The following is a 24,774-nucleotide window of genomic DNA, read 5'->3' on the forward strand; positions in this document are numbered from 1 at the left end:
AAGAGAATCCCAAACTGCTGCCAGACCTTTATTGCATTCCATCCACAGCTAATCCCCAGCCCACTCATCTGTTCAATGCACACCGAGTGCCGGCACAGGCTGGATGCAAGTCTGGCTGCTGAAGAGAGAGAGACAGAGCCCACGCCCTTATGGAGTTCATGTTTTAGTAAGGAAAACAGAGCGCAGACAGGGGATGGTGGGATGGATGGATGGATGGATGGATGGATGGATGGATAGACAGACAGAGAGATGGGTGATAAATATATTGATCTACAGATAGGTGAGAGACAGATGGATGACAGATAAAATAATGGGGATATGTTCCCACAGTGACCGTCTCTCTCCATTGAGACTTACTGAGAGGCTAACTCTCTCAGTAAGTTAGCCTCTGAATGTCAGCTGGGCACATGGCCACACTGAATCATTGACGTAACCAACCTCTCCAGCTGCGCATGCCTCTTGGACTAAGTTCTGGCCGAAGAACAGAAGGAACGGGGTCTGAGCAGCGCTGGGTCATGTTCTGAAGGACAGTGTGCCTAGCTCATGACCTTTTTTTCCTGCGGACTGACACACGGGCTCACTCCACACAGCTGGGGCTGCCGTTTAGGTCCAAGGGGTCTGCATTTCAGGGACAGTGGAGTCAACGCTAGAAGGTGACTGAGCCCCTGATGTGGTATTAGTTACACCAAACCTGAGAGGATTTCCTTCCGGACTGAGCGTGTGTGTGGGAAAACCAGTTTCCATCTCTGTAATTTCTGCATTTTGGGTTCTTTTTTTGTCACTCCCATTTGACTTAAATCAGTTAAATGACCACTAACAAAATAAAGTGTTTTGTATGAGACTGAAACAGGTTATACGTTTTGTCGTCTGATCCTAGGATTGATGGTTCAAGGTGGTGGATGGTGGGTGTAAGCAAAGCTATTGCCATGGCTTCCACGCAAATGTTTGTTTGGTAGGTATTCACGAGGCCTCTGTGAGAAACCAGGTTGCCAAAGCCAACAAGATACACACAAATATAAACAGGAGTGGGGGCCGGCGGGTGACACCCCGTGGTGTTTCAGGCAGGAGGCTTGGGACAGGACTCCATGAGACACGATGGGAGTCCTGTCCCCATGAGGGAGCTGCATGGGTGGGTGGGGAGGAAGGCGGATGGTCCAGCAGGTGGATCTGAGAAGCAAAAGCCCAGCAATGGGAGCTGGCCTCTGTGGTGCCGGACGGCGAGGAGACATGGTGCCACCCTTGCGCCCTCTTGTCCTCACCCCTTCCTCCACCCTCAGCAGGAGTTCTCGCCGCCTCCACAGCCGGCAGGCACGGGCCCACTCTGCGTGCATCATCCTCCGGGGAGTCTCTTTATAAAGTGTGACCCATTCATGAGTCTCAGCTTTACTCAGACGCCTTCCTGGTTCATCTTAAGGTCCATTTCAAAATGCTCCCCGCCTCGCCGCCCAAACAGCGCCCGTTTCAGGCGCCTCGCCGAGGGATGACTCTGCTGACCCACCGGCTCCCCATCGCGAGCCTTCTGGACATCCACGGATCGGACGGTTCGTGCTCTGGGTCTCCCTGCTCTCCACCACCTCCCACCTGTTCTCATCCAAGTGCGTCTTGTCTTCAGGCCGCATCTTAACCTTTAGAAAACCCCTTCCGGCCCCCATCTCTTCAAACAGAAGGCGGTCCGCAAACCCTCTGTGTGTGCGCGCTCAGCGGTCCCGCAGACCAGAGACACAATGGACACAGCCTAATCTCTCTCCGGCCCTCCCGGCCGCCAGGAAGATATGAGTAGCTGAAGTATGCGGTGCTATATATAGTCGGTTGATGTCAGCTGCATGCCGGTCTCTTCAGAAGGCTCAGTCCCCGTTGGAGCCAGAGCGAGGGACCATGCCTTCTCCGGCTGGAGGATAAAGTCCATCAGCCCGAGTGCCACGCGCGGATCCCTCCGCCAGGCCTCTCCTCCACAAATCCAGACGCGCCCTGCCGGGAAGCACCGTTGGAGAACAAGGTGAGTGTGTCATTTTCTAACAGGTTTCTTTGCTCACTTGTCCGAGGGGGTTCAGGGACGTGACTCACCAATGGGCATTCTTTGCTTTTAAAAGGACAGCTGTTGATGCCAATTTTAAAACGTACCCTTACCAAAGCGTTCTGGTTCAATGAAGCTGGTATCCTGTCTCCATGCTTACAGTCTGCTGGAAGTGATGTCCCGGGGACGCTGGGACACGCAGGGGCCGGTCCGGAGACAATGACAGATGAAAATAGATGGGAAGAGAATAGGGGGAGGGGACAGAGGCCAGCTCCTTTGCTGTTTCTCATTGTCTGATGGTCATTGTACTGTTGTGTAGATAAGACCCAGCCTGAGACGGGTGACCATCGCCCCTATTCACGGGGAAGCCACCCACCCGTGAATAGCAGGCCCTGTCACCACACCGGGAGTGCATCTGAGAGCCTTTCAGTAGGAGGCCATAGTAAAGTCTTCCTATAGAACAAAGATGCTCTCTTTCAACAAGGGTGATGGTAGACACACTCTCCATGACGTCCTCCTCACAGCGCTTCAGCCATGTCTGTTTGTTTGTTTGCTTTTTTACAGGGGACACAAAGCCATGTTGTCACACAGCACCATGGTGAAGCAGAGGAAGCAACAAGCCTCTGCCATCATGAAGGAAATCCATGGACATGGTACCAATCAAAACCCCTCTGTTGCATGAATGGTCACTCAGCACTAACATGGGTCCTTTCTGAGCGTGTTTGCTGGTCTCTAGTTGATGTCCCTCAAAGTCTCGGTGTTCAGTCATGACAGACAGGCCTGGTGCTCTGGGTGTGTGTGTGTGTGTGTGTGTGTGTGTGTGGAGAAGCCTATGGTAACTAACCCTTTTGTCGTCACCCTTTCTCATCTGGAAGCTATTTTCAGATGAACAACTGCTCTGAAGACAGCTGATGTACATTCTGCAGGGCTGGCCTTGCTCAATAGAAGTGACTGTCACCCTCAACTCTGCTTTCCCCTCTATGGACAGGTTTCATTGTTCAGCCAACCTGGCAATCTTGATTCATTTTCCCTTATATTACATAAGTCATTCATTCAAACTAAGATTCTAACATCAATTTTTTTTTTATTTTTTTTTTACAAAACCTGTTAGGTTCGAATTCATATTCATTGTATAATTTCTCTAACCCGGACACTGGTCATCCTACCAAGTACTTAATTTACCAAGATATTTTGGGTGGAAATCTTTCATTCCTCATTTCTGGGACAGATATAAAGTTCTTATAGTCTGCAAGTGTATGATTCAAAAACATTTCCAATTTAAATGAGATGTGAGGCGATCATCCGGGCTCCCCTTTTCTGTAAGTTCCAGCATATAGCCCCAGAAAGCGATGCTCTGCCCATGGTGCTGTGGTTAGAAAGAAAGTTCGGCTCTGGTCACCAGCCAAGGATAAGTAGAGTATCCAGATCCCGCGAAGGGCTGCTTTGAGCCGTCCCCGCCAGATCTCCGGTGATGGACCCTGCGTTTTTAACGTTTCTGTTTTCTGCAAGACACCACCAGCACGCAGGACGCAATGCGGTTCCCGTGTTTTGTGATGATGTCAGAGGAGCTTGGGATTAAATGAGAATAACTCTCCGTCAGATTCCAGACCTGAAATCAGTCCAGAGTCTCAAAAATACATGCTTCTTTAAAAATGACATGGTTCTATGTATTTCCTGCTTCAGGTAGCTTACTTGAAATTGTTCTTATAGTTTTTCTGACCCCATGGCAAAAAAAAAAAAAAAAAAAATCAGATGGCCACTTGGGTTTAGAGACTGAATTATTTACTTTAAAACCAGACCTGAGATAAGTTGTCAGTTTCTCGTTGCATCAGAATCATAAATCCGTTGAGCCATGTAGTGAATTCCCAGTTTAAAGGGCCTGAGTATCTTTAATTTTTAAATATAGCATAACTTTTGTTTCTGAAATGTAACACGACACAATTATATCTTGGGGGAGAAAGAAAACCTTCAATGGCCCTGTCGGCACCAGCAGGTCCTGGCTGCGGCCAGTCCCCGGAAGCCCCCCTCCCGGTCAAGGCCTGAGTCCTGGCCCCGTAAGTGGAGTCACATGCTTGGCCTTAGTCCGGAGCTCAGGGATCCCAGATAGCACAGGGACCATCACAGACGTGAAATAGCTGCCACACTTGATGAAGCAGCTTCAATCATCCCCCTCCCGCTTCCTCTGACATCGTCTAGGGCAGTGGTCCCCAGCCCCCGGGCCACGGACCGGTACTGGTCTGTGGGCCATTTGGTACTGGTCCGCAGAGGAAGAATAAATAACTTACATTATTTCTGTTTTATTTATATTTAAGTCTGAACAATGTTTTATTTTTAAAAAATGACCAGATTTCCTCTGTTACATCCGTCTAAGACTCACTCTCGACGCTTGTCTCGGTCACATGATACATTTATCCATCCCACTCTAAAGGCCGGTCCGTGAAAATATTTTCTGACATTAAACCGGTCCATGGCCCCAAAAAAGGTTGGGGACCACTGTTCTAGGGGACATCTCTATCTCTCATAGGACGCGGTGTGTAGGGACCCGGAGCCTAGGGGACTAGTGTTTTTCTAAGGCTGCAGAAATGAGGCCCGGCAGGGGACAGAGAGACCCCCCTGAGCACAGTCCTGAGGACTTCCCAACACGTCACCACAGTACAAATCTAGAAGGTTTAAGATCGAGCATCCAACTGTTTCAGTCTTAATTATTGGATCCCTTCGGAAAAATTGGGACAGGATTATCCTTTATCGGAACAACCAGGGAAGGATGTTTCCAAAGCCCTTCTTCTCATGTGTATCAGGACTTACTTAGTTATTTTTTTGGTAGTAGGATAACTACATTTTTGTGTCCCTTTTCAAAATAACAAACAAACATGTAGCCTTGCAGGGGAGTGGCATGTGATGAGGAGACAGCCTACCGAGCCGTCCTTGAAACCTGAGATGGGAGTTCAGTCCAGCCCCGGTAGTGGGGGCACCACAGCTGGGGGAGCCCATGGGGTCAATCCGTAGAGAGAGACCCGAATCAAAAATGAGAGTTTTACATCACAGCACTCATCCCACCTTAAGGAGAAATACCCTCAAAGAATTACTGAGAAAGTCTCACCATATGGACCGAAACACCTGAACGAAACCGGATAGATGGAACTGGGTAAAAATGGACACTCCTCGCCTCAACTAACCCCACCCCAAATCCTTACTCATGATGGACCATTACGTTTGGTGTCACGTTGGGTCCCAGAAGCAAACACACCACAGTCCCCACAAATAACTAAGACAAGGGGTTCCCTGGCACTAAGGTGGTGCATGTGGATTGACGCCCCCTCTGCTTTGGTATCACGGCATCGTGACCAGGCACCTGCCTTAGGAGGAGCAGAGCTGATGGTGAGCGCTGTCCTGGGTTCCTGTTGTGCCACATCTCTGCGTGCTGTGCGGAAGGGTCAGAGCCGCCGGCTGGTTTCTGTGTTCCTTTAAAAGACAGAAACACAAGAGTGTCTAGCCATTCTCTGTGCACGAATGAGTTGTGGGGGCTGGGGAGGTGGCTCTTTACCCGAGTGGGACCTGTTTGTTCTCCATACTGTCCTCCTCTCTCAGGAACTCTGAGACTCAGAGACAGCAGGGGACAGGGGAGAGAAGGAGAAGGGGGAATACAGTGGCAGGAGAGGTGCTGCAAATACCCAGTATTTGTTCAGAAGCAGAGGGGTGGGACCTGGAGAGGAAATACCCACGAGAAAAGCAGGACTGCAGGACTGTGCTGTCCCTTATTGCGGGCACAGGTATCACTGACCGTTCAGCAGGAGAGCTTCCAAGATCTGGAGGACCCCTGGGTCTCTAAAGATGTTTCCATCACCCTTCAGTTTCCTCACCTGAGCTCTGTGGGGGCGTTGTGTGTTTCATTGTTCGTTTTTTGGTTTGTTTGTTTATGTTTTCCCCTCCCCCTCGTGACTGGTGAAGGGCTTTATCCCAGTACCCAGAAGAGGACCGGGCAGACGGTGTTTGTGAGTTAAGGAAAAGGGTTAACAGGAAGCCCAGATCTAGGTGGAGGGCGGTGGTGGGTATGGTAGCAGGAGCCCCGGGTCTGGACCACACCTCGAATTCCTCGCTGCCCAGGAGGAGGCTGGGTGTGCCCACAGGCCTGATCCTCAGATTCTATCCTCCTGTTTTTACTCAGCAATGTGCCAAAGTCAAACGCCAGTGCGCTGGTGTTGCCAACAATAACAAAGGCAGTGATGACATCGGTGTACGTGACGAGGGCTCGTTGAAAAGGACAAGGATAAAAAGCTTGAATTTCAGATGAAAGATGAGGTGAAGACCCTTTTCCTGGCTAAGCCTACCTTACACAGTCATGAATCAAGTCATCAATATCAAAATAAGGACGCTGGGAAGGCCTTGAATCCCACCAATCAAACAGTTGGAGGCAGAAAGAGAATTTAACCTGATGCTTTAGTGTACAACATTGTTAGTTTTCCTTCAGTTTAAAATTTCTCTTAATTCTTAAAAGAAAAAAGAAGAAGGAGAAGGAGAAGAAAAAGAAAGGATGTTTTATTTGGAAAATTGGTGTGCAATAATACCTTGTGAACTCACCGATGTCCTAGGCATGCCTTAGACGCTGGCCCTCGAGTAAGGCCCCGGAAAGGAGCAGCAGAGAACTTGGCTTAATTCCAGTTTACATCACACTTGAAAGGACCATGTGTAAGTCTAGCCACATGGTTCCATCATCCCAAGGTCTTTGTTGGCTTGGTCACCCGTAGGTCTAGGTGTACATCCTATAACCCGTCCTAAACGATTCTGTCTCATCAGTTCGTGTCAGTCAGGCCACCTGTCATCTCCTTTCTCAAATGTTTATAGAGTTACACAGCCGTTAAATGACAGTGTTTTTTAATTCACAGTACATTTTTGAGAACTTTATCAAATAGCCTGAGACCTCAAAGTGAAGAAGTCTAAAAGAAGGAAAAAAAAAATCCCAGATGGATTGCAATATCATTTTTTTTTTACTGTAGGAAAAGAATTATGAATACACTTTTTATCATTGATCATGTTTTCGGCATGATTTAGCAAAGTCCCAGTGTGCACTGTTAGCTTTTATATACTATGTTGTATTATGCCACGATGTGCGTTTCATGAATTCGTATTCCGTCTGCCTGGGCCAGTCGTTTGTGGACAGTCCTGTGCTGGCGGGTGGGGAGAGGCAGAGCCTCTCAGCCTCTGTCAGACTATGAAATGAAGCCACTAGGCCACCGGCAGCTGGTTCTGGTTTTGCCCATTCCGCCCGAATTGCAGCTGCGGGGGGTTCCATGGGGGAGTAGTTTTAAAAGATCTTTCGTCTTACCACGTCCATCGTTTGTAAACAGGCATCTTTACAAAGTGTGAACTGGCTTCACTGGCCTAAAACAACCTGTGTCACTTTGGGAAGATCAACGTTTCAGATTAAAAATACAGAACGACTCGGGCCCACGGAAACGTGGGTTGACTTAGTTTCAGAATGTGAATCTATGCAAATTTTACTTAAGTTTCCTTCCGGAGGGATGTAAGCCTAGTGTCTAAGCATCGGACTAGTCATTGAAGGAAGTAAGATCTGAAACAGGAACTGATCCCATTTTTAATGGTGACTGGCGTTCTCCCAAGAACATGTGGTTTTCCATTCGGTTTTCCATCCTTACAGCCGTGGGGCTCCCCCGTATGCAACATGGAAGGAAGGGATACTCAGAAATCGAGTTACATGTACTTTGAATGCAAGATTTTAAAATCTTGGTTTAACTACAAAAATATTGTACCTTTGAGGATACGACGGAGAAGGAATATCGGTAATAATTATTTAATATTTCTAGCGGATTAAAGATTGTGGGGTGTTTTAATGGAAATTAATTTGATTTTGGTCAAGACCCTCAAGGTGTAGGTCGATACCCTTTTTTTTTTTTTTTTTTTTTTTTTTCATTTTTCTGAAGCTGGAAACAGGGAGAGACAGTCAGACAGACTCCCGCATGCACCCGACCAGGATCCACCCGGCACGCCCACCATGGGGCGACGCTCTGCCCACCAGGGGGCGATGCTCTGCCCATCCTGGGCGTCGCCATGTTGCGACCAGAGCCACTCTAGCGCCTGAGGCAGAGGCCACAGAGCCATCCCCAGCGCCCGGGCCATCTTTGCTCCAATGGAGCCTTGGCTGCGGGAGGGGAAGAGAGAGACAGAGAGGAAAGCGCGGCAGAGGGGTGGAGAAGCAAATGGGCGCTTCTCCTGTGTGCCCTGGCCGGGAATCGAACCCGGGTCCTCTGCACGCTAGGCCGACGCTCTACCGCTGAGCCAACCGGCCAGGGCTCGATACCCTTTTATAGTTAAATATCTATTCAAAGAGAATCCCTGATTTCCTTGGAAGAGAAGCAAGATATCATAATATCATAGGTGCAGTCCTGTGAAATGATTAGAAGAATACAGGGGAAGTTCTGGGTCAGGATCAATGACAGCAATAGGAAAGAATGCCTGGCAATCTTATTTTCAAGAGATGATCTAATGCAACAAAGACAACCGTCAAGGATGCGTATGCTGCATGAGTTATATCATTTATCAGGCATCTGGCTCACATACACAGCCGAGATCCTGCGCAGGGGGTTTGCAGGAAAGGGCAGGGAACAGCTGAACTTGGACTCCGGGTGCCCGGCTGTCAGCCTTCTTCACTCTGGAGGTTTAAGTAATGAGAGTGTCCATACGTTAGCTTCTCCCCTTGCAGAGGGTCTGGGACTCCTGCTCTGGTTACATCACAGGTGTCACCATTGGAAGGGAAGGGAAGAAAGCCTTGGAGAATTTATTTTATGTCTTTTGTTATTTGTTTGTGCAAAATATGTTGACTTAACATATGCCTGTGTCTACTAGTATGCTAGTAAACAGTTGACCACTGGTCCTTTGGGGTAGGGGATGCTTTGGTTTGTAGAGTTGGCTAATTTCTGTGGTAGAAATACTCCCACCATGGCCAATTTCAAAGAGCTGCTGCATGCAGACTTGAGAAGAGAGGTGGATGTGCAGGAATAGGACATTATCTAGTTTCCGCCAAACAGACACATTAGCTATAAATAACATCAAGAACACAGATAATAGCTCCACTTGGGGTTGGAGCAGTGGATAAAGTGTCGACCTGGGATTCTGAGATCCCAGGTTCAAAACCCTGAGGTTGCTGGCTTGAGTACAAGCCCACTAGCTTGAGCAAAGGGTCAGCTGGAGCCCCCGTACCCCCATCTCGGCACATATGAGAAGCAAGCAATGAACAACTAAAATGACGCAACTACAAATTGATGCTTCTCATCTCCTGCCCTTCCTGTCTCTCCCTCTCTCTGTTTCTATCTCTCACACACTCACATACCCATACACACAAAAAGAACACAGATAATAGCAAAAAGTAGTCAATGATTTAGAAAGTATTTTTTTGCTTTGTTGTTACTATAATTTATCTAGTTGTTAACTTTACATAATTTGATCTTAATAATGGCTGCGTTCACAGAGTTTAAGTATCGGCTCACAGAATCCCTGAACATTTTTACCTGTGGACACTGGGGAGTGTGAAATCTTTCCAGACTGGCTTCTCTCACTGAGCAGTGGACATTGAAAGGTCACTCGTGTCTTTTCATGGCTTGATAGCTCTTCATTAAGATAATTATTGCATTTTAAGATAATTGTAGTTTCACAGGCAAATGTAAGAAATAATACCCATGGACCTTTCCCCCCAATGATTACATCTCATAAACAAATACACAGGACCCCAACCAGAATATAGACTTTGAGATAGTCAAGAGACTCCTGCCACTCACTACTCTGTGTGTGTGTGTGTGAGAGAGAGAGTGTGTGTGTGTGTATATATATAACACACACACATCTTTTTCATCTCAAGAACGCTATATAAATGGAATCACGCAGCATGTCACCTTTGAGTCTGGCTTTCTGCACCCAGTGTAACTCTCTGTAGACACACCCAGGTGGTGCAGGCATCAAAGTTTGTCCTTTTTATGGCTGTGTATCCTGCTGTGGACGGGCCAGTGTTTTGGTTTTTTTTTAACCATTTACTTACTGGAGTACATCTGGCTACTTTCTGGTTTTTTATTATTGTTAAGAAATGAAGCGGCTGTGAACATTTGTATGTAGGTTTCTGTGTGAACATAAGTTTCACTTCACTGGGAGAAAAGCCAGTAATGCTGCTAGTTCTGTGTTTGGTTAAAACAGAGCCTGCTGAACTGTTTTCCCAAGTGGCTGTGCCATTTTCCATTCCCAGGGCGGCGTGTGAGGGACGCAGTTCCTCCACACCGTCCCCGGCATCAGATGCTGTCACTAGGACTCATTTCAGCCATTAATATATAGTGATAGCTCAGTGCAAGTCTTCATTTTAGTTTGAATAGTGGTTTTTGATTATCTTTTCATGCGCTTATTTGCCATCTGTGTGTCTTTCTCAGTGACATGTCTCTTCCACGCTCTAATGGCATTGTTTGCTTTTTTTCCCCACTGGTGAGTTCAGAGAGTTCTTTATATAGTCTAGCCAGCGGTCGGCAAGCCGTGGCTCGCGAGCCACATGCGGCTTAATCAGATTGAGGACGTTTTTAGCAAAGGCCAGTTTAGGAGTACCCTAATTAAGTTAATAAAACTATACCTACCTATAGAGTTTAAATTTAAAAAATTTGGCTCTCAAAAGAAATTTCAGTCGTTGTACTGTTGATATTTGGCTCTGTTCATTACTGAGTTTGCCGACCACTGGCCTAGCCTATTGTCCAATATGTGTTTCTCAAAGAGGGTTTCCCACTGGGTAGCTTGTCTTTTCATCCTCTTGACATTGACATACTCTTTCTCAGAATTAAAGCTTTGAATTTTGATAAAGTCCAACTTATTAGTTTATTCTTTCATCGACTGTGCTTTCGGTGTCCACTTTAACAAGACGTTGTCCAGCCCTAGATCCCGTGGTACAGCCACGTGACTTCTTCTGTAGCCTGTTATCTTGATGGGGGGTCAGATCCATTGGTTTTTGAATATCGAACCAGTCTCGTTTCCCTGGAATAAACCCCTCCTTGCTCAGGGGGTAGAATTATTTTTATGTATGGTTGAATTGTGTTCCCTAACATTCTTTGAAGATCTTTTGCTTCTATGTGCGTGAGGGGTATTGGTCTTTCTGTGTGTCACCCTCGTTCGGTTTTGGTGTCAGGGTCATGTTAGCTTCATGAGAAATGGGGACGTGTTCCCTATTCTTCTGTTTTCGGGCAAAGATTGTGAAGCATTGGTGACAATTCTTCCTGAAATGGTAGAATTTTCCAGTGACTCCATCCAGCTCTGAGGAATGCTTTTTTGAGAGACAGGTTGAATTTATAAATTCAGTGGCCTTGTGGATATAGAAGCAATTAGATTGTCTGCTTCACATTGGGTGAGATGTAGTACTTGGTGTTTTTCAAGGACGGAGTCAGTTTTCTCCTATTTTCAAATTTCTGTCCATGTCTGTGCAGTTGTGTGAAGTAGTCTCTTACCAACCATTTGCTGTCTGCAGTGTCTGTAGTGATAACCTGTTTTGTTCCTGATATGGGTAATCTGTGTCTTCTGGGTTTCTATTTTTCTGTGTTAGTGTAGCTAGAAAATCGTCCATTTTATTGCTCTTTTCACAGACCAACTCCATGTCTACTGGTTTTCTGTTGTTAGTTCCTGCTCTTATCTTTCTTATTCCTTACTTCAGCTTGATTTGGGTTCATTTGGCTCTTATTTTTCTCCATTTTTGAGGTAGTAGCTTAGATCATTGGTTTGAGACTGTTCCACTTTTTGGTTTTTTTTAATGTACGTACACCTTTCGTGCTATGCCTGTCCCTTGTGTACTGTGTGAACAATGTCCCAAACATTTTGATAGGCTCTACTCTCCTTTCCATTAATTAGGCTCAATGAACTATTTTACTTCTAAGATGCCCTTATTGACCCATTGATTACTCAGAAGTGTTGTTACTTAGTTTCCAAAGGTTTGGAGAGTTTCCTGTTATCTTTCTGATTTCTAGAGGGGTTCCATTCTATTGAATCATGAGGACAACAAAAATGAAAACACAAATAAAATTCAAACCACAGAATAAGTAAAACGGAACTGAGTCCCTGCGATTCGGCACCGCGGGAATACATCAAAGGCACGAGAGACTGCAAGCAGAGCCATTAGACGTTAGGGGTTCGCGAAGAGGCTCTGATGCTGGGTGGGGAAGGACCGTTTTCTCGGCCCTCATCACCTGCTCCCAGCCGGTCCGGCTCCACGGTGCTGGGTGCAGAAGGCAGTAGAGAAGGGGGTAACATGGGCTGGAGGGTGGGCGTTCTAGAGACAGGGACAGCCAGGCAGATGCATGAAAGAGGGGGAGCGACCCGGAGCTCAGGAAGGGACCTCTAAGCCGTGCTGTTTGAAAACACACTTGGGGTGGAAAGACGCAAGTCTCCTGCTGGAAACGGGAGCTCACGTTCATTCTCTCTTCCTCCGTGCCCCGTACCTGCCAATTCTTTATACCAAGCATTTTCTTTCGACCCTGTGTGGTAGGTCTTATTCCTACGAGCCCCGTCTTAGAGATGAGGGTGCTGAGGTGTAGAAACCACAAGGAACATATCTCTTTATGGTCACATGGTTAGAAAGTGGCGAAGCCAGGACCCCGTCCCCAGCAGCCTGAGGGAAGGGTCCCTGTCCCTGACACCACACCTGCACAGAGCAGGCCACCAGCGGTGAAATTTAGCCAAGCAACTAAATGTTCTACCTTGGGGTTCTCATGCACATCAATGTCGTTTTCCAGACGTGGACGGCATGGACCTGGGCAAAAAGGTCAGCATCCCCAGGGACATCATGTTGGAAGAACTGTCCCACCTCAGTAACCGCGGCGCCCGGCTGTTCAAGATGCGGCAGAGACGGTCGGACAAGTACACGTTCGAAAACTACCAGTATGAGACGAAAGCGCAGATCGATGTAGGTAAACCTTGATCTGGTCTCTAGATAAACGGGCAGCGTTTCTAAATAGATACAGACGACGGGGTCCACAAACCAGTAGCCTATGTCTGTTCTCTCTCTCTGTTGATCCTGATAGATTTCTTTTGTTTCATGACTGAGTGGCTTTGGTGGGTAAACAAAAGAAACATTGTGTATGATTGGGTTATCTCTCTAGTTCCACAGGGACATGGTGAGCTTGTGGACTTGGCAGGGGAAACTCTTTGTTCTGCTGGGAGCTGGGTGGGGAGCAGAGGTCCTGGTACTGGGAGTTAACGCTGTCTTATTGCCGCTGGTTGAACATTGGGGGTGGAAACCCTCTCAGGGCACACAGCACTCCACAGAGCAAGTAGGAGCATTTCGTTTATCTGAGGACATCCCCCGCCCCCAGGGGAGCCTAGGACCTGCAGACACACATGGTCCCCTGAAGCACGGACTCCGATCATGCAGGGACCTCTGGTACCTCATGAACCACAGAACCAGCAAGGGAAAAAACTCTTTGGACAAAAGGTTTCCAAAATTAGAAGCTAGTAAACAACCAAGCAAACTCCCTGGTGATCAATGCCATTGGCTCAAACTATTAAGTATCATTTTAAAAATAGAAAATATAAGTGCCGGTGGGGCGGCCGTGGGGGGGGGGGGGGGCGTAATCCTGCTGCCCAGGAACCGGCCGATTCAAGCCACAGAAACCTTCTTTGACCCACACAGTCACAACAGGCCACAGCTTCCCTACAAAGAGGTGAGGACCCATCACTTGAGCGCGGGCAGGTCTTAAAGCTCTGGGTGGTGAACGATTCGGCTTCCCACACAAAAAGGCGAGAAGGGGAACGGGTGAAGAAAGTAAGCATTTGAGGGAAGATAAGACAAGAGGTTCGTGATCATTAAAATTCTCTTAAGTCACGACAAAAGGATATGGAGCAAGAGAATCCACACTGTCCTGTTAAGGTCACCTATCTATTGAGTAAGCAGGGACTTTGTGACATCCCTAGAAATCTTAAATGCTATTGGGAAAGAGGAAGTTATACTCTAAACTGTTATTCTGAACTAAGACCAAACTAAATATGCTCAGGGTTCTGACTATGTATTCATTTTATTGGGGAAATAACAAAACAACTTTGACTATGTTTATAGAACACCTCAGGTGAGGCCCTTAACTTATGGCTTTGAATTATGGTAAGTAGTTAGGTTTTTAGGACAACATAGTCTTTTATCTTTACGTTTCTATAAAGCTATAAATAAGTATTAAAATGTCAAATTACACTTCACTCTATCACAGGGGTCGGGAACCTATGGCTCATGAGCCAGATGTGGCTCTTTTGATGGCTGCATCTGGCTCGCAGACAAATCTTTAATAAAAATAATAACGTTAAAAATATTAAACATTCTCATGTATTACAATCCATTCATTTCCTACCGCTCATGTTCATAGTTGCCGGTGGCTGTAGCCAATCACAGCTGTCCTCTGGGACAACACCAAATTTTTATTGGATAATGTGTAATGTACACAGGTCATTATATGACTCTCACGGAATTACATTTTAAAATATGTGGTGTTCGGCCTGATCTGTGGTGGCGCAGTGGATAAAGCGTCAACCTGGAAATGCTGAGGTTGCCGGTTCAAAACCCTGTGCTTGTCTGGTCAAGGCACATATGGGAGTTGATGCTTCTTGCTCCTCCACTTTCTCTCTCTCTTTCTCTCTCTCTCTCTCTCCCCTCTCTATAATGAATAAATAAAATCTTAAAAATTTTTTTTAAAATAAATAAAATAAAATATGTGGCGTTCATGGCTCTCTCAGCCAAAAAGGTCCCCAATCCCTGCTCTATCACCTTATAAATATAAAAATAAAAGGCCTTAAAATATTTTCTGCTTATGTCACACAGAAAAAAGTCCAGGTTGATCTTTATTTGCAATGGTTTTTACTAATTTTTTTCTTTCTAAGTTTAAAAGATAATTTGACTTTATATACTTCTTATATACATAGATTGGCTTATTTAAAAACACACACACACATATTTCCCATATATAAGTAAAACCATGTTTTATTATAGAGTTAAGGTCTAGTCACATGTCTGAGGATGTAACCTGTTACAATGTCTATTTTCTCTGTTAAAGTGCTTTATTATTGCCATAGAATAAATTATAAGTTATAATAATAAATAAATTCACCTAAAATGAAAAAGACAAACATCTTTTAAGCATTTTATTTTCTAGAAATCTCAAAGTCTTCCTTCTACAAATGTAAGGAACATTTTTTTTTTGTTACACAGGACTACTATTCTAATATCAGATTCAATTTTAAAATGAGACATATTAAAGAGTCTAATTAAATCCCAACTATGAATAAAAAGTAATGTCATGATGACTAACCCAAATGTTTGACCAGTATGCTGTATACTATGTGAGTAAAGACTTAAGAATTAAATGGATTCACCTTATAAGGATATTGTGAATAGTGAATAAAATAATTGATACAAAGCCCTAGACACAGGACCTGGTGTGCAGTAAGACTCAGTTAATTGTTGTGAAGTAAATTGCCACCATAAAACAAACCTTAGATTGATTTAAGTAAAATTTCTCATTCAGCAGCTCAAACAACAACCATGTAAATGACTGAGGCCCCATGCAACAATGTTGCAACATTGTATTTACATCCTAAATGTATGCATGGAAGCTAGCCCATATGATGTCTGTCTTACTGGTGTGTCCAATATTTCGGAGGCTTCACCAGAGTTTACTTTTGACCAATACAGCACAACCTCGCCATGCAGAACGGGAAACTGGACGAGAGCCTCTTGGACGGTGGTGGCCCACTGCAAGCCCCGTTTACCCCTCCCAACACCCCAGATCCGAGGACCCCCCCAAATCCAGAAAGCATTGCACCAGGTAACTCATCACCTCACCAAGAGAACAACAACACTGCTGTGCATTTAAGTGTCTGACTCGAGTCACACAGGTCCCTTTGTGTGTGCTGTCAGAGTAATCTCACTTGCCTCAGCACACACAGAGGCTGAGTGGGTTGGCAGTTGTACGTACACAGAACCCAGTGTTTATTCTTGTATTTCTGTTTACTCATTACTGTATTTTCCCTATGAAAAACTGTAGGCCTGCTTTCGCCCAACCTGTGTTTGTCTGTGGGTAAAGTTCAAGGTCTGGGTAAAGATTTAGACCTAAAGGAGTCATGCCAAGCATTGCCAGTGGGCTCCTGTTCTTTCAGATGGCCCATTGTATTTGGTGGTCATCCACTGTTACCTTCACAGTGAAGAACTTTGTAGTTATGCGGGAATTCTATTTGTATTAAACAGCACATGCGTGACGTGCTGTGATATGTGTGTGTGTGTGTGTCTTCCTTCACATCCTGATGACTTCACAACGTAGTTTTACAACCTGCATTTCACACACTCAGAAACCAAGGTGACGCATGGCTAGGCATCAGTATCGACTGGTGGAGATTAAAGCCAGGCCTGGTACCCAGTGTACCGTTCTGTGATCATTTTGTCTAGGAGGGGTGAAGGCCAACTGAGGGAAATACACAAAAAATAAAATGATTGTATTAAGGTAATGAGATTTTTAAGAAATTTTAAAAAATATGAAATTAGACAATTTTCCAGGTTCTGGATGCCTGACCTCCGATCGGCTTTCGGAGAGGAAGAAGGAACATAGGGTGATAGTAGGGATCATGGAGTTATGCACACCGTACGAAGGACAGATGCAGGATAGGTGACCTCCCCAGGGTGACAGGAATGGCTATGCAGAAGAGGCCCCCTCGAGCTAGGGCTTGCATAGGAACTGGCAGGTGGCTGGAGTTGCCCAGAGCAGGACCAGGAAGCTCATGGAACAAGGAGGAAGGGTAAGGGATGACAGCTTCAAGTGGATCAGCGGTTCTACACAGAAAATGTGAGAGTGGACTGTCAGGAGGTGAAGCAGGACAGGCTGGTGGGGACATGGGTGTCATGCTGAGTGGTTTAGATTTTTGTCCTGGAGAGGTGAGTGACATGATCAAGCCTTCCCGTTACAAGGTCACTTGGACAGCCGTGTGGAAGGTATCTGGAGTTTGGGGTGGTGGTGGTTGAGAACTAAAGGGTGAACATGAAGGCCATTGTGAGAGGCCAGGCAGGGGGTGAGCAGGGCCTGACCCAGGGAAGTCATCATTAAAAAGGTGGAGGACAGAAGGAATTTTCTAGAGCACAGTTTCCCAGTTTGCTCCTTGCAAAGTACGGGCATGAGATTTGTGAGTCCTCCATGAGGTCAACAGAAGCCGGATCCCCGGAGGGAAAAGCCCTAACATTGGGATGCCTGTCAACATTTCCAATAGGTCCCCAAGGTGATTCAGAAGCAGAAAATCTGAGAGCCACTGTTTTAGGCATTCTTAAGAAGTGTGGTTGGTGATACTTAGGGCCTTGTTGCGGGACTGAGGGGGAGTTTGGGATACGTTTCTGTCTCGGGCATCCGAGGGTAAAGCACCACCGTTTGCTGAGGCAACCATACGGGATAGAAGCAGGATGTGTTAGGACACAGCTGCACCTAGGTCTGGACAGGCTGGAAATGTGCCGATGGGAAATTCATCTGAACAGAAATAGTGGGTCACCATCAGAACCAGGAATAAAAAATCTTCTGGGAAGAATGTGTAGTATAAACCAGGGACTGTGAGTGACACCAGTATTCAAGTGGCAAGTCTAGACCAGGAGGCTTGACAAAGGGACTGCTGGTGGAGGCCAGCAGAAGGAGATGACACTACCACGGCCAAGAACTGCCCAGAGGTGGCTGCCAAGGGTGAAGAGAGGCGAGGCATGGTTTGACGGACGGAACAGGAACTCTCAGAGACGGGGGAGTGCGCAGGGGAACGGGGAGCAGGAGGCCCCCCCCTGGGGGGTGGGCTGGGTGCAGGATCTGGCTGGTGGGGAGAGACTACCTGACCGTCATGGTCAGGCAGTGTGGTCGTGTGGATGGAGAGCGCAGGGCCAGGCCCGGAAGATGCAAAGCCTGTCACTCACTGCGTGTGGAAGTTGGTGTGAACTTTATGCCAAGGCCTTGGGGTGATACTTAAACGCCACTTGGGGAAAATAGCAAGTTCTCGCCAGGGGAGTGTAAGTGGAGGTGATACCAGATGTGGAGGAGATAGGAAAGGAACCCTCAGGGACAGAGCAAACGCAGGACAGACATATCGGGGATTAAAAAGAACCGGGCCTAAGGCTGCATTGGAGCAAGGTTGGCCCAGGCGCTGAGGACGGCTTCATGGCCTCTGCCTCAGGCGCTAGAATGGCTCCGGTTGCAACAGAGCAATGCCCCAGATGGGCAGAGCATCACCGCCTAGTGGGCATGCCGGGTGGATCCCAGTCAGGCTCATGCGGGAGTCTGTTTGCCTCCCCGCTTCTCACTTCAGAAAAATACAAAAAATTAATTAATTAATGTAAAAAAAAAAAAGAGGAAGAAGACCAGGACCTGACAAAAGCCATGGATGCAAATTACTTCGCCATTTTGAAGCTTAAACATCATATGAACCACTCAGCACTTTAAGACAGATGAGACCTGAGCATCACCTCCAACAAATTAACTCCCAGACAAGGGACGTTCTGTCTTCATTGCTATTTCCTGAGAGCCTGGACCACAGCAGATGCTCAATACACATTTTCAAATTCATGCATTGTGATCGCGAAGGCCCCTGGGATAAATTAATGTCAGGAGCCTAGTTAAAAAAAAAAAAAATTAAATGAATAGTTACCCTGAGCAAATAAACACATACTAAGGTAGTGGTTTCTTTGAAAAACTCCTTTCAAGGGGCTCTTCGGCACGGTTGACATACTTTCAGACCACTCATTTCTGAGAAGTCATAGAAAGGATGCGTCCTTCATGTATGTGTTCTGCGTGGCAATTGCACACGGTAAGAGGTCAGGTGGAGTCTCGGCCCCTCTCAGGCGCTCCGTGTTGACTCACCCTTGCTCTGTTTTTCCCAAGGCTATTCTGGGCCTCTGAAGGAAATTCCTCCCGAAAGATTCAACACCACCGCTGTCCCCAGGTACTACCAGTCACCCTGGGAGCAGGCCATTAGCAGCGACCCGGAGCTTCTAGAGGCTTTGTACCCTAAGCTGTTCAAGCCCGAAGGAAGGGTGGAGCTGCCCGATTACAGGAGCTTCAACAGGTATGTCCCTTCTCCTGGGGGACACAGTCGGCGGGCTCTGGCCCGGTTCTCGCGTCACAGCACGGAGAACTGAACCCTGATAGAACATCCCTAAGCCTGGAGGGGGAGTGCTGGGAACATATTTGGTTTTATTGTATCAAACTATTCAAGATTATGAGAAGATACTTTGACCAGAAACATAGTTCCTCACATCATGATTACACGTTTTCTTTTTTAAAAAGTAATAAGTACAAATTTTCCTTCACTTTCTTTTTCTTTCTTTTCTTTTTTTTTTTTTTTAAATTAAGTGAGAGGCAGGAAGGCAGAGAGGCAGACTCCTGCATATGCCCCGACTGGCAAGCCCCTTACCAGGTGATGCTCTGCCCATCTGGGGCTGCTGCTTTGTTGCTTGGCAACCGAGCTATTTTAACACCTGAGGTGGAGGCCATGGAGCCATCGTCAGCACCCAGGGCCAGCTTGCTCAATAGATTCAAGCCATGGCTGTGGGAGGAGAAGAGAGAGAAGGGGAAAGGGAAGGGTGGAGAAGCAGATGGGCACTTCTCACTCTGTGCCCTGACCGGGAATCAAACCCGGTACTTCTACATGCCGGACCAGCACTCTACTGCTGAGCCAACTGGCCAGGGCTTTCCTTCTTGTTCTTAAATAATGCAGTATTATTATATAAAGACTTTATTCTAATACATGTTTTTTTTTCATGTTTACAAAAACAAATGAGAACAGCAGAGAGAGAGAGAGAGAAATAGTTTTCAAATATTCCCAAGGTCCTTTGTGAAGAGTAAAATATTATTTGGTGGCCCCACACTATTAAACATAATTATTAGGTACTGTTAATGAAGTATATTAGGCAGGAAGCGGTCTTTTAGACACATTCAGCATGGATAATGGCAGATAATGACATCTAATCATGACTTCAAAATAGCCCGTAGTTAATACAACGTTGTATTCTTGTATTCATTTTAAATACACTATTTAAATATTGTACTATGTTTAAATAATACGATATTAAACCCATGTTACGTATGAGGAAAATTTAACGAGGAGCGAGATTTCTAGACCGGCTTCAGAAAGCTGTGTGGCCTCTGTCACTTCATGCTCCTTGTGGTCATTTCCTCATCCGTAAAATGAATTCTATGATCATACAATTAAGTACCTTTAAATATATATATTACATATGCTACATATTTAGTTGAATAACTTATTTTAATTTCTATGCAATCATTTCACAACATTCTTTCCCTGATAGAATACTCAATAATCATTAGGGTGTGTTCTAAGTCCAGCACTATGAATTAGTACAAATGCAATCCCGCCCCTGATCAATCAAAATCAACAAGAAAGCATCCACAGACTGTGAATCTGAGTGGAACAGGATTTTCACTCGCTCCATTGATGGTCAAGTGTACAGATCGTGTGAAGCCAGACCTGTGTTTGGGGAATTTTTGTGGGAATTAACAGGGATGTATGGTTGAATTTGGTAGACTGTTCCCAAATGGAAAGTTTTTGCTTCACCACGTTTGACTAGAACTTGAAACTGTTTTCAGGGATCTGAGCTACCCCACCAGCGGTTTCCCTTTGAACGCCACATCTCTGTGACTGGACTTTCTTTACTGTGGAATCCAAGGGCAATAAAAAATTCCGACAAACAGGATATAGCCTCGAGGGTGCCAAAGACAAGAAAACATGGCTTTCCAAACAGCGAGCTTGCCCCGGGTCTATGGAGGGGGGCGGGAGACTGTGAACGGGACGGAAAGGAATGTTTTCATTTACAGGAGAAGAAAATGAACCCCAAATTGGGAGGGAAACGCAGCAGGGAACTGGACAAAAAAAGGGAAAAAGTAATACCCTTAATACCCAAATCTAAATACTGGATTTCGGGGGCTGAGACACATTTCTTCTTTGATGTAATGCAGAAAAAAATAAACAGATGAGTCCAATTCGTTTCTGGACTTCATAAACATACGATCAATAGACCCGATTCAGCCTAAATCCTGACACATAAGGCCAGCCTCTGGTGTCCAGTGGAAGCCATGTATTCTTAAACCCCCCAGGGCTGGCGGCCTGGCCATAGGGGCGGCCCCACGCTGAGGAGGGCCATGCTGGGCTTGATGCCGGGCTGTGTCTGCTTGGCTGTTCTTTTTTTTTTTTTTTTTTTTTTTGTATTTTTCTGAAGCTAGAAATGGGGAGAGACAGTAAGACAGACTTCCACATGCGCCCGACCGGGATCCACCCGGCACGCCCACCAGGGGGCGATGCTCTGCCCCTCCGGGGCGTCACTCTGTCGCAACCAGAGCCACTCCAGCGCCTGGGGCAGAGGCCAAGGAGCCATCCCCAGCGCCCGGGCCATCTTTGCTCCAATGGAGCCTCGGCTGCGGAAGGGAAGAGAGAGACAGAGAGGAAGGAGAGGGGGAGGGGTGGAGAAGCAGATGGGCGCCTGCCCTGTGTGCCCTGGCCGGGAATCGAACCCGGGACCCCTGCACGCCAGGCCGACGCTCTACCACTGAGCCAACCGGCCAGGGCCTGCTTGGCTGTTCTTAACACATTTGAACAAGGGCTACTGCAGTTTCATCTTGCTCTGGGCCCTGCAGATCTCCTTGCTGTGGTCCTTATCTCAGGCTCCAAGCTGAGCGAGTGTTTCCTGAGTACCCAGGTAGACTGGTGCTTTTGACCCCAGGCAGCTGTCTCAGGGTCTTCTTCCCTCAGAGTATCTATCCGGTTCCTCGACCTGCTGGTCTTTCCCTCTTTTGTATTGCAACACCTTAGCTGTTCTTTTTTGTTTTAATTTTTTTTTTTTTTTTTTTTTTTAGAGACAGAGTCAGAGAGAGGGATAGACAGGACAGACAGACAGGAACACAGAGATGGGAAGCATCAATCATCAGTTTTTCATTGCATGTTGCAACACCTTAGCTGTTTATTGATTGCTTTCTCATATATGCCTTAACCATGGGCCTTCAGCAGACCTAGTAATTCCTTGCTCGAGCCAGCGACCTTGGGCTCAAGCCAGTAAGCTTTTGCTCCAACCAGATGAGCCTGCACTCAAGTTGGAGACCTCGGGGTCTCGAACCTGGGTCTTCCGCATCCCAGTCCGATGCTCTATCCACTGCGCCACTGCCCGGTCAGGCTGGTCTTTCCCTCTTGGTTCTTTTTTTTTTTTTTTTTTTTTTTTTTTTTACAGAGACAGAGAGAGAGTCAGAGAGAGGGACAGATAGGGACAGACAGACAGGAACAGAGAGATGAGAAGCATCAATCATTAGTTTTTCGTTACATGTTGCAACACCTTAGCTGTTTATTGATTGCTTTCTTATATATGCTTTGACCACGGGCCTTCAGCAGACCGAGTAACCCCTTGCTCGAGCCAACGACCTTGAGTCCAAGCTGGTGAGCTTTGTTCAAACCAGATGAGCCCGTGCTCAAGCTGGTGACCTCAGGGTCTTGAACCTGGGTCTTCTGCATCCCAGTCCGATGCTCTATCCACTGCACCACCACCTGGTCAGGCTGGTCTTTCCCTCTTGTTGGTGTTTCATGCTTTACTTCTCTGTGAGCTCGCTGAAGTGAAGACTGCTTTGCATTCCTAGCATGTAGCAGAGTGTCTAGCTACCCTGAGCAACCGCTTCTTTTGTTGGATGAATACATGAGTGTGTCAGCAAGTGAACGAACCATTTTATATATTGTGGTGCATTTCTGCAATGATTGAACATTGTCCTGGACATCTTGGGCATCCAGGCACAATGGCTTTCACTTGTGTACGGGATCAAGTCTGAGTCACGGAGGCTCTTCGTTAGATCGAATGGCCAAAAGTGGGGCGTGGAGTCAGAGTCAGATGGCAGCATCACGGGTGGGGCAGCCATAGGGTTTGACATTATTCAGACACAGCCCAAGTGGGTGGACATTCCTAAACCCACTGTATATAGAAAGTGAGTTCAGAAGGCCCAGTACTCATTGAGAATGATCTCACGAGGGCTTAGTTAGAGGGCTATGACTCCAGTGAGTCCGGGGGCCTGGGTTTAAGTCCCGGTTCTACAACATAGTAGGTGGATGACTTTGAGCAAGTCACGTAATGGGCTTGTGTCTCAGTGTCATCTTTCACAGAAGGGATATTAGTAGGACCAACTCCTAAGGTTGCTCTGAGGACTTAATGAGACAGTCCTGGAAAGCCCTGGTACTGAGAGTGCGGGCCACAGACTGGCACGGGCATCACGCGGGAACTGGTCAGAGGCACAGCTCTCAGGAGCACCCTGGGCTGACTAAGTGAGCATCTGTACTTGAACGAGGCCCCAGGTGACTCCTGTACCAACGTCGTTTGAGAAGCGCTTGGAACCGGGGCTAGGTGCATGCTACCCTGCCCCTGACAGCTTTCGCCATTATTATGCCTTGTGACATTTACTGTCACAGAGCACCTGAGTGATGATCAAGTTCTTGGTTGAATTCTCAGATGAATGACAAAATAAGCCCTGACTGGCTGACGTAAGAGAACCCAGGCCACTGAAATCTGGCCCAGGAAGGGAAGATGGGCTGGGATAGTTGTTGAGAGGTTAGAGCTTGCAGGCCACAGGCCAAACGCAGGTGGAGTGGACCCATGGAGGAAGTATCTTATTCAGGCAACATTGTGAGCAAAGACTCCAAAGGCAAGAAATGTTGGTGACAATCTTCAGGTACAGAGAATAGGTGAGATTAGTCCCTTCACACCAGTTTGTTATCAAGCATTGGTCTTATCATCAAGGCATGGTCCTTACATGGAAATGTTTGTCTCAGAGGTCAAAAGCTGAAAATCATACTGAGGATGTGGCCTACTATGTCCATAAAATTTTGAGTTCAGTTGTGTTCTACTTTCCAGTAAATGCATTTAAAAGTTAAGTTACTTTTTTTTCTCTCCCATTTCCTCTAGAGTTGCCACCCCATTTGGAGGTTTTGAAAAAGCATCAAAAATGGTTAAATTCAAGGTTCCAGATTTTGAGCTACTCCTTCTAACGGATTCCAGGTTCATGGCCTTTGCCAATCCCCTTTCTGGCAGACGGTCCTTTAACAGGACTCCTAAGGGGTGGATCTCTGAGAATGTTCCGATAGTGATCACCACTGAGCCTACAGAGGACCCCACGGTGCCGGAATCAGAAGACCTATGAACAAACCGGAAGTTGTATGCACCCCAGAAACCTCTGAACACGAGTGTTGCCATTTCCTTATTCCACTAACTGGTGAAGCCTCTCGCACTCTCTGTCAGTAGCGATAGCCACTTAGCAGTTTTCCTCTAATGGCATTCACTTTCAACCTCAGATCAAAGTACTAATAAACAACTCATGCTCTTGTTTTAAAAACTGTGTAACTCACATGTGTTCGTTCCTCATTTTGTTTTCCACCCAGTCTGAAGCATCTAGGCTTCTAACCCGGGAAGTCCGAGAGAACCGACCACAAAGGGCTTTCCATCCTTTCTCCTTTCGTGGTGAGCTCGTCCCGAATTCTCTTTTCATGGGGAGTTGAGAATCTGAACACAGTCAAGATTTCACATTTGACTTAAGGGATTAGAGTTAGGGAGGGTGACATACAGACATTGACAGAAGAGTGTTGGGTTGGGTACATCCTGGTGACCGTGATGAATGAGCATGTCCAGTTGAACCAAATGTCCTCACGACTTTTGAAGGACTCTGCCTTCTTCTGCATGCTCTGAGTCATTGGTTAATTAT

General features: G+C 46.5%; 1 protein-coding gene across 1 annotated transcript; it reads left to right on the forward strand.

The window, feature by feature from the left end:
* The first annotated feature begins 1,810 nt into the window (after nucleotides 1-1,810).
* On the forward strand, nucleotides 1,811-24,420 carry MYOZ2 (myozenin 2). The gene is made up of 6 exons (XM_066384462.1): nucleotides 1,811-1,996; nucleotides 2,579-2,667; nucleotides 12,775-12,944; nucleotides 15,714-15,846; nucleotides 18,916-19,099; nucleotides 23,982-24,420. Exons 1-6 carry the CDS (start codon nucleotides 1,824-1,826, stop codon nucleotides 24,214-24,216), a joined length of 984 nt encoding a protein of 327 aa, XP_066240559.1. The 5' UTR covers nucleotides 1,811-1,823; the 3' UTR covers nucleotides 24,217-24,420.
* Nucleotides 24,421-24,774: the final 354 nt, after the last annotated feature.

Source organism: Saccopteryx leptura, chromosome 1 (genome assembly GCF_036850995.1).
Source record: "Saccopteryx leptura isolate mSacLep1 chromosome 1, mSacLep1_pri_phased_curated, whole genome shotgun sequence".
In the NCBI taxonomy this organism is placed as follows: domain Eukaryota; kingdom Metazoa; phylum Chordata; class Mammalia; order Chiroptera; family Emballonuridae; genus Saccopteryx; species Saccopteryx leptura.